Here is a 10,536-nt window from a genome sequence, read left to right on the forward strand (position 1 = left end):
CATGTGATCATTGTTTTTTTGGTTGCTCTGGGTAGGTGAGCATGAAGGATGGATGGTGGGGCTCTGTAGAGCAGAAACGTTAGCAGGTAAAAGCGTCTTCACAGTAAATCATATCTTTGATCTTGCAGATTGGCTATTGGCATACAATGCCAGTGTGATGGTCAATAGATGAAAAAGCTCATAAAAAAAGGTCATTTGAGGAGGGATGAGATGGTTCTAGCTTATTTATTCATGAAAAATTGTAGAGGTTTTGTATACCAGGCATTGTGCTCAGAGCTAAGAATACAACAGTGAGCAAAAAACAGTCTCTGATGTCATGGAGCTTGCATTCTACTGGGATGACCCAGACAAAGATATTTTAGGTAGTAATAAGAAGAGAAATAAATATATCAGAGTGATGGTGTGTGTTGCTGTGTTTTTTATAAACTAGACAGAGCAGACCTTTGTTAAGGGAGTGTGTAAGGTGAGAGTTGAATGAAGTGAAAGCATAAATGAGGGTGAAGGGTTTTTCTTCCAGAAAGACCATGTACAAAAGCCCCAAGGCAACAGTGCGTTTGGTATTTTTCAACAGGGAATATGTATTTGGATGAGTATGTATTTGGAAAAGTTTGGACAGATGGTGTTGCACACAAGGTCCCTGTTCTCCAAGGTATAAGTTTATTCCTCTGTCTAGTTGGAGTGAAAGGAAATAATGATCGTTGCCCTAGTAAGGGCAGAAATTGGTGTCTAATATTAGTTCGGATAAAGTGTTTGAAAATGGAATGGGAACCCAGGTTACGCTAGTGCCTGGCTTTTTTGGTAAAGTCCACATCCCCTTTTTCTACCCCCTTTCTTAGCTTGCTGTTTTTCTTTTTACTTAGAATTCTGTAAGCAGGAAGTGTTTCCAAAGTCAGGGCATGTCAGACAGAAACCAGGAAATGATGACAATGACTTCAACAGTATTGGTGGACATACAAGTTGAGGTGACCTGCCCCATCTGCCGGGACCTCCTCACAGAACCCTTGAGCATAGACTGTGGCCACAGCTTCTGCGAAGCCTGCATCACAGAGAACAGCAAGCAATCAGAGATCAGTCAAGAAGGGCAAAGCAGATGTCCTGTGTGCAGAACTAGCTACCAGTCTGAGAACCTCCGGCCTAATCGGCATCTAGCCAACATAGTGGAGAGACTCAAGGAGGTAGTGTTAGGCCCAGGAAAGCAGCCGAAGTTAAGTCTCTGTGTGCACCATGGAGAAAAACTCCAGCTCTTCTGCAAGGAAGATGAGAAGGTCATTTGCTGGCGCTGTGAGCGATCTCAGGAACACCGTGGTCACCAAACATTTCTCATGGAGGAGGCTGCCCAGGAATACCAGGTAGGAGCCCAAGATGAGGGAATACAAGGAGGAATGGAATATTTGTCAGAATATATTGACTTCTCACCCTGTTCTAATCTAATTTCTTTGTTGTCCTTCCATTTACCTGAATGGAATAATGAAGGATGATTCTAGAAAATGCCTGTCTGGGCAAGAGTAGAGTCTTTCTCTCTTAACTTGCTGCAGAAGATCAGCTCTGCATAATCTTTTGAGCAGAGGGAGGTCCTAGAGACTAAAAGCAGGTGGGGGGAAAGGGGACTTGGGTATGGAGGAATATGTGGCAATGAGGTTAAAGATCGGATTCTTCCCTGGGAGTAAGAGAATCAACCTGTTCCAGCTGCTCTCTATCTCCTGTGTATTAAATATTTGGTCTTTTCTGTTTTCCATCCCAGAGCAGGACAAGCTTCCTCTTTGCCCCATTCATTCCATCTCTTGGCCTTGAGATAATTTAAAGCTTAGTCTTGCTTGGCCCTGCTTGACCTGATGTGTTTCTTCCAGGAGAAGTTCCAGGAGTCTCTGAAGAAACTGAGGAAAGAGCAACAGGATGCTGAGATGTTACAAGCTTTTATCAGAGAGAGGAAGGCATCCTGGAAGGCAAGAGGGATTCTTCCTGAGGGTGTCCAGTGACAAGAATCAGAGCAGGTCCCGGTGACTGACTTCTGTTCTGTGATATTATGGGTGGAAGAGCTTCCCTTTGCCGTGTGCTCCACTGCCTCCCTCCCAAACAAGGGTATTACCCTTGGTGAAGGAGTGGAGGGGGTTAGATAATGACCATTTCAAAAGTTAATACAAGTTTTTAGAGACAGTCACAATAGAGGAGACCTGTGACCCTGGCTGGATCCTCATCCCTAACTCTGGACCTTGGTCTACAGTTTAAAGCTCTGGGGCCTCCTGATAAAGAGAGGTTAGGCATAGGCCAAAGATTTCTACCTCGAGACTCAAAATTGGAAGGGAATGTTGATGCAGAGGCATGAAGGATCAGAAAGACTGCCCAGAATGTAAATCTAACCCAGAAATCAGTCCCTATCACGGAGGCTGAGATAAGGCAGCCTGGAGTCCATGGTGTAGGAAAAGCTAAAGGGAGAATAGAAAGAAAGAACAGCTTTTATAGGTCTTACTCCTTGATCTCCTCCTCAACCAGTAAGGCCTGGCTCAGGAAAGCAATGGTGAGCTTTCCTCTCCAACTGCATAGAAGAGATCTCAGCCCACAAGACTGGGTGGGCCATGGTGGCTCATTGGCAGAGTTCTCACCTGCCATGCCAGAAACCTGAGTTCAGTTCCCAGTGCCTGCCTATGAAAAAAAAAAAAAGACTAACAACTTCTTTTTCTTTCCTGTTTTGAAGAATCAGTTGGAGCCTGAGAGACTTAGGTTACAGGCACAATTTACTAAGTTGAGACGCATCCTGGATAAAGAGGAGCAGCGGGAACTGAAAAACCTGGAAAAAGAAGAGAAGAGGGGACTTAGTATTATAGAAGAGGCTGAGGATGAACTGGTCCAGCAGAGCCAGTCACTAAGGGAGCTCATCTCAGATCTGGAGCGTCGGTGCCAGGGATCTATAATGGAGCTGCTGCAGGTAAGACTCATGAAGGAGTCTGAGATTCAAAGAAAAGGAAAAGTTCCCTTCTGGGAACCAGGCTGATAGTCTGGTGGGTAACATGCAAGAAGTTCCTATAGAGCCTTTCAGCCATGCAGAAGTCATGAAGTAAACCTTCAAAGTAGAAATGCTCAAGGGACATCCTATTTTTATTTTTACTTACAAAGAGTGGTCTAGATTTTCTTCATTACTATGGAGAAAATATACTGTACCCATTGATATCCTGTAGGAGGGTTTCTCAGTGTCTGTACTACTGACATTTGGGCCAGATAATTCTTTTTGTGTGGGCAGCTTTTCTGTGCATTGTGTTATAGGATGTTTAACACTATCCTTGATCTCTGCAGGTGCCACTGGTATGACCCAGGTGTCACAACCAAATTGCTTCTAATCATTTGGCAAATGTCCCTGAAGGGCGTCACCAGCTAAAATGCCCACCCCCAATTGGGAACCACTTTTCTGTAGACACCTGTAGTCTCTAATCATTTGTTGGGTATTTGTCAGATATCTTTCATCCAGCTAAGTTACTGGCAAACACATGACATACGCAAGACCTGAGAGAATCTCAAAGATTCTTTGCTTTTGCTCTTTTCTCTGGATGAACATTTAACACATAATAAAAGTTTGAACAGCTTTTTGGAACATGAAGCTGAACTCTGATCTCTGTGTGTTTTCAAGGAGGGTGCAAGAGAGATTTGAGGGAGAAGTTTAAACTGAGATAGTTTCGTAGTGTGACTATGAAATTTAGGCATGAAGTACCTTGTGAAACTCTGGAAATTTCTAACGTGAACTCTGAGAAGAAAGCGAACATAAGAGAAATAACCAGGAATTAGCACACTGATGTGATCATCTGAGCTATTCAGTCCACCCATGCTTTAACTTTGGTGTAATCCTGGATACTCTGTTTGTGTAACTTCACAAAATCTGTCATCTCCCACTTTTTGTGCTCAAACCAGTTTGGATGGTGTTTCTGTCAAATGCAACCTTCTGTACAGAGAAACTCATTATTAGTGTATCTTTTAAACCAAACTGGTATTCTTCATGGTCATTGAGGTGGAGTTAGGGAGACCAAATAGGAGGCATTTGGGCATTTCTCCTCAAACAGATGATATATAGATGATGGCAGTGGTATAGGTACACAGCTGTTCTAGTTTGCTAGCTGACAGAATGCAGTATACCGGAAACAAAATGGCTTTTAAAGGGGAAGTTTAATAAGTTGCTAGTTTACAGTTCTAAGGCTGAGCAAATGTCCCAATTAAGTCTACAGAAATGTCCAATCGAAGGCATCCAGGGAAAGATACCTTGGTTTAAGAAGGCCAGTGTAGTTTAGGGTTTCTCTCTCAGCTGGAAGGGCACATGGCGAATACAGCATCATCTGCTAGCTTTCTCTCCTGGCTTCCTGTTTCATGAAGCTCCCCGGGTGGCATTTTCCTTCTTCATCTCCAAAGGCCGCTGGCTGGTGGACTCTGCTTCGTGGTGCTGTAGCATTCTCTGCTCTCACCAAATTTCTTTATCTCCACAATGTTTCCCCTTTTATAGGACTTCAGAAACTAATCAAGATCCACCCGAATGGATGGAGACATGTCGGCACCTAATCCATTTTAACAACCACCCTCGATTATATCACATCTCCAGGGAGATAATCTAATCACACTTTCAAACATAAAACGCTGAGTAGGAATTAGGAGAAACGGTTGCCTTTACAAAATGGGATTAGGATTAAAACATGGCTTTTCTAGGGGACACATCCTTTCAAACCAGTATAATAGCAGATGGTTAAGAGAAGTTAGAAGTGTAACATGAACTAGTATAGTCAAAGAGGGACTGTCTGCATGAATGTATGTAATTTTTAGGATATTACTTCATCTGAATTTGGTGACTGAGTATTATTACTAAGGTGGATCATGGATAAGAGAAGAGATGTCATGGTTACAGGAATAGTATATTTTGTTTTAAACTGCTTGAGTGTGTTGTACCTGTGGGAGACATGTTAATCCCCTTGGAGCAGAAGTATAGACTGGGGAAATAAGCACATGTGTGTGTGTGGTGGGTGGGGGGGTGGTGTTGTTTTGAAGCCAAGGGGATGGATGAAGTCAACAGGTAGAGTAAAGGGTTTTAGGATGAAAGGTTTGAGAACTAATTATATTAGCTTATAACCCCATCTACCACAATGTGACCTTCTCAAGGAGATTATGACTTAATCATCCAAGTTCTCTAGGTCCGTAATGCCTAGAAAATAGTAGTTCTTGTACATACATAATGTGACACACAAATATAAGTTATTATAAAAATGAAGGTTCTAGTGAACGACACCCCTACCTGAGTTCTTAGGGGCGCCCACCTGAGATCTTATCGCTACAAATGTGAGCTCCCCATTGGGACCATCTTTATTCCCATCATCTCTTGGGGTCGTGGGTATGGGATAAAGAACATGGGCAGAGATTGATTAGAGGGGAAGCCCTATTATTCCTTCACTTGACCTGTCCTTTTCCTCTCTAGGATGTGCATGATGTCTCAACGAGGTATGTATCAGAATAGGAGGTGATTCACTTGTCTCACCATAGTGCTGTTAAGAATAAAGGTTGAGTCCAGCCAAAAACTAAAGGACAAATACTATATGGTCCCACTGATGTGAACGGACATTCGAGAATAAACTTGGAATATGTCATTGGTAAGAGTCCAGCAGGCGTTAGAAACAGGGTAAGACAATGGGTAATTGAAGCTGAAGGGATACAGACTGTGCAACAGGACTAGATACAAAAACTCAAAAATGGACAGCACAATAATACCTAATTGTAAAGTAATCATGTTAAAACACTGAATGAAGCTGAAAAAAAAAAAAAAGAATAAAGGTTGCAGTCAGTGACTACCCAGGTACCTAGTCATGTAACTCATTTTTTCAGAAACCTCTACCTGCTTCTAGCTCTGATTCTAGTAGTTTATAGCTCACTGAAAATACACAAGAATTTTCTTTGCCTGTGTATTTTATGAGAGGGAAAATCTCCCTCTGCATTCCCCAAATCTGAAATCAGCTCTTGGGGCAGCTGCCTTAAACTTTTTCCTTAGCTTTAGAACAGTCTAGGCCTTCTTACCTGGTTCTTGGATTTCCATTTTTCTCAATTCCAATAAACACATAGACCTGGCATCTCAAGAAGACTGGCTTTGGCCCTGGAACAAACACATGTTCTCTTCTCCTTCACATACTCTAAAATACCATCAGGTACCATGATTTTTCAAGTTGCCCAACTACTTTGTATCTTCAGCTCATCTCTCCCCATGAAATCTGGAGCCTATTGACCATTCTGAAGTCTTCACTCTTATTTTGGAGGTCAGGTAAGGATATTCTGTCTCCAGTGGGTGAAACATTCCCAGAGATGACACTCTGAAAACCTCCCCCTCTGAATAGTCTCTGCAGAGACCTTAGGGTCCAATCTCAGAGTTTTCAGAAAGGTGCTGTTCATTTGATCCCAGCAGCCATTCGTAGTCTTCAGTCTTTTGACACAGGTACTTCAAGCCTTTCATGGCAGATCCTTAAAGATGGTGCTATTTCAGATATTTTATATTTTTTTAGAGGTAATGTAGGTTTTTTTGAAATATTATTTTATTTAATTTCATACCCTAGGACGTAGGGAAAGAAGAGAAAATTGTATTTTACAAAAACGAACAAAAAAACTGAGAGGTTAGATCTTACCAAAGTTTATACAGATAGTGAGAAGCCAGCTTGAATCTAGGTCATCTGTCTCCAGTTCCAAGGCTCTTTGCAAAATGCTATTAAGCTTCTTCAAGAAAGAGTATTGAGGCTCACCAATGGGCTGATGTGATGGGAGAGAGGAATGTGCTAAGGGACCTAAGCTGAGCAGTGTAGGGTTCATACGGTCTGTCTCCCTAGGAGTGAGTTCTGGACCCCGATGAAGCCTAAAGCTCTCCCCAAAAAGCTGAGGAGTGCATTTCGAGCCCCAGATCTGAAAAAGATGCTGCGAATGTTTAGAGGTGAGGAGAGTCAAGGGAAAGTTTGGAAGTGGGATTACTGTAGTGACTAGAAAGAAATAGGAAAGAGGGTATGGTTGGTACATGGAAAGAGCAGAGAAGAGGCAGTTCAGAGAGGAAGGAATAGAATGTGCTGAAGAAGATGCAGTTCATTTTTAAGGAGAAATGAAGTGACCAGTTCATATCCTCCAGGGTACCCTGCCCCACTCCCCAATCCCATAAGGGAGAGATGACAACATCCCTGAGACCTGTGGTTCTATCAGCATTATTAACTCTTTGTCATTACAGAGCTGACAGATGTCCAAAGCTACTGGGGTAAGTAGAAACCATGACCTCTTTGAGATGAAAGAGTCAATCCCTTTCAAATGCTCCCTCCCAAACATACCCCCGCACACTGAGGTGTGAAATATTGATCCACATTCCCAAACCCTCCACTCCCTAGTTCTAATTCCTCCCAATCACTTGTGTTCCCAGCTCTCACATAAGACCCATGTGTCCATTCTCTCTGCTGATGTTTTACCTTTCCCTACAGTGGACGTGACTCTGAATCCACACACAGCTAATTTAAATCTTATCCTGTCTAAAAACCGGAGACAAGTGAGATTTGTGGGTGTTAAGATATTTGAGCTTCGCTACCTGAGAGAATATTGTGCCACTAGTGTCCTGGGCCACCAGCACTTCTCCTCAGGAAAGCATTACTGGGAGGTCGATGTGACCAAGAAGACTGCCTGGGTCCTAGGGGTGTGCAGTGCATCAGTGGAACCTGCCTTACCTTTGAACCAAGGTGTTGACAATCAGAAGATGCCCTCCAGATTTCGCCCTAATGTTGGATACTGGGTGATTGGGTTAAAGCATACACATGAATATAGAGCCTACGAGGACACGTTCGCCTCCTTGATCCTCTCCATGCCAGTACCCCCTCGACGCATTGGGATTTTCTTAGACTATGAAGCTGGCACTGTCTCCTTTTATAATGTCACAAACCATGGCTTTCCCATCTACACCTTCTCTAAATACTACTTTGCAACTCCTGTTTGTCCATATTTCAATCCTTGCACCTGTGAAGTCCCAATTACTCTGTGTCGCCCGAACTCTTGAATAATCTGCTATCCCCACCCACATTTGAGCACTGCCCTTTGCCCTGATGCTTCTCTGCACTCAGCCGCTACCTTTGACCTTCTATTTTTTCTGGCTTCTTGTTCCTCATTCCTTTCCTTTCCTTCTAAGCATTATCTTGATCCTAGGATGCACTGATGGTGACATTATCTTTGATACAGATCTTGAGGTGGGGGACAAGGGACTTTAAATATTTTGCTGTTAAGCATGTTATTGGAGTTATGTTTTATCGTTAAGAATGGAACCAAATTTAGGAAGTTCCCTTTTGTTAATTTATTGTAGAGTTTTGGTACTCCATGGAAAATTAAATTTCAACCTATGCGTTCTCTGTTTATTACTGAGATAATAATGTGATAATTTTTTTATTCTGTTAATGTGACCAAATACATTGATTTGTTTCAATTTTTAGCTGCCTAAATTCCTGAAATAAATCCTTATTCTTCGTGTACAAACTGGATATAATTGCTAATATATCTAGGTTTTTCTTTCATCTGAGTGTATGAAAGAAATTGGCCTTTAATTTTACATTCTTGTACTATCTTCATCAGGTTTTACAAAACACAATAATGAGCAAAGAAATTTCTGCATTTAAGAGTATAGGATTGAATGCTGAAAATGAACCATTATAATGTTAGTTTTCAGGGTTTTAAATTCAAGTTCAAGAGATTCCAAATTTGGACCCTGCTGCAACCTGTCTGGTTCTTAAAAATTTAAGGGTAGTTATTGAAAAATAGAAAAATAAAATATATGTTCCAAGTGAATCGAAGTACAAAAACAAGGGAGGGGAGAGGAAAATAATCAATCCAATGCAAAGTGGTAAAACAGGAAATATGCTTGACATAGAAGACTTTTAGGAAGACAGCTTCCCAATACCCATCTTTTCCTCTTTTTATGCCCAAATACAAACAACTGGTGAATGAGATGCTAGGACTTTGGTAGAAAGGTGCTATGTGCTTTTCTTTGAGCCTATCATAAAATAAATTGTGAAATGGATGTGAGTGTGGCAATGAACAATAAAAGAAGTTCCTGCTCTCTATAGAGGGTCCAGGTGCTAGCTTCTTTCCCAGGATTCATTCCATCCTGTAAACTAAAGTTTATAAAGAAAAAGAGAAGAGGGTTGCTGTCCCACAAGGTCTAGGCAATGGTATGGTTTATCCTAATATTTCCTAACAAAGCAGTGTTAGATAGCTTAAATATGATCCTGATTTTAAGTTTTTTAGTGGAAAGGCATGGTTTTCCTCTAACATACTTATTGTAATGTAATTGACGTGCAATAAACTAACTGCACATATTTAAGATGTACGGTTTGGCACAAGTAAAGTTGACATGTATTCGCCCGTGAAACTATCACCACAATCAGGGTAATAAAGATGTTTACCACCTCACAAAGTATTTACATGCCGCTTTGTAATTCCTTCCTCCAATCCCACTCCACCTTGAAAACATACTCCTATTTAGATGGGAAGTGATGGAGATTTAAATATGTAAAAAGTTAGGAAAAGCAGAGTCCATTTTTGAGTGTTCAAAGATTATAAGTAGAAAAGCAATGATATAAATTTGTGTTATTATTGTCAATCTGAGCTAAGCATTGGCCTTTTTTTTCTTATCACATAGTTGCGTATTCATCTCAATCATTTTAGAACATTTGCATCACTTCAGAAAAAAATTAAAAAAGCCATGCATCCCATACCCTTTACCCCTCCCTCTCATTGGTATTACAATCTATCCAATTTTTTTACCCTTATCCCCCCCTTATTTGTTTATTTTTTGTCTTATGTTTTTCTCATCTGTCCATAAGCTAGATAAAGGGAGCACCAGCCACAAGGTTTTTACCGTCACACATCGTAAAAGCCATATAGCTATGCAATCATCTTCAAGTATCAAGGCTCCTGGAATATAGTTCAGCAGTTCCAGGTACTTCCCTCTAGCCGCTCCAATAAACCATAAATTAAAAAGGGGTATCTATATAATGCATAAGAATAACCTCCATGATAACCTCTTGACTCTGCTTGAGATCTCTCAGCCACTGAAAATTTATTTTGTCTCATTTCTCTCTTCCCTCTTTTATTTTTATTTGTTTATTTACTTTTTAACATGGGCAGGCAGCAGGAATCAAACCCGGGTCCTCCGGCCTGGCAGGCAAGTATCCTTGCCTGCTGAGCCACTGTGGCCCTCTCTTCCCTCTTTTGGTCAAGAAGTCTTTGTCCTTCTCATGATGCTGGGTCCTGGCTCATTGAGGGAGTCACGTGCCACATAGAGGGGAGGGCTGTGAGTTCACATGTGAGTTGTCTTAGATCACATCTGAGCAACAAAAAAGAGGTTCTCTGGGGGTGACTTAGGCATAATTTTAAGTAGGCTTAACCTATCCTTTGCAGGTATACGTTTCATAGAGGTGAACCTCAAGATCGAGGCCTGAGCCTACTGATTTGGTTTTTCTCACTGCTTGTGAGAATATCAGAAATTCCCCAGATGGGGAAGTTTATTTTTTCCTC

At 41.5% G+C, this 10,536-nt stretch overlaps 1 protein-coding gene across 1 annotated transcript; it reads left to right on the top strand.

Annotated features, from left to right (window-relative positions):
• Window positions 1-902: 902 nt before the first annotated feature.
• Window positions 903-8,418, top strand: LOC143644598 (tripartite motif-containing protein 6-like). Its single transcript, XM_077113790.1, has 7 exons — window positions 903-1,349; window positions 1,848-1,943; window positions 2,693-2,923; window positions 5,441-5,463; window positions 6,831-6,931; window positions 7,217-7,243; window positions 7,461-8,418. The coding sequence occupies exons 1-7, from the start codon at window positions 918-920 to the stop codon at window positions 8,024-8,026; spliced, it is 1,476 nt and encodes a 491-aa protein (XP_076969905.1). The 5' UTR covers window positions 903-917; the 3' UTR covers window positions 8,027-8,418.
• The last annotated feature ends 2,118 nt before the right edge of the window (window positions 8,419-10,536 follow it).

The sequence above is a fragment of the Tamandua tetradactyla genome, chromosome 8, assembly GCF_023851605.1.
Source record: "Tamandua tetradactyla isolate mTamTet1 chromosome 8, mTamTet1.pri, whole genome shotgun sequence".
In the NCBI taxonomy this organism is placed as follows: domain Eukaryota; kingdom Metazoa; phylum Chordata; class Mammalia; order Pilosa; family Myrmecophagidae; genus Tamandua; species Tamandua tetradactyla.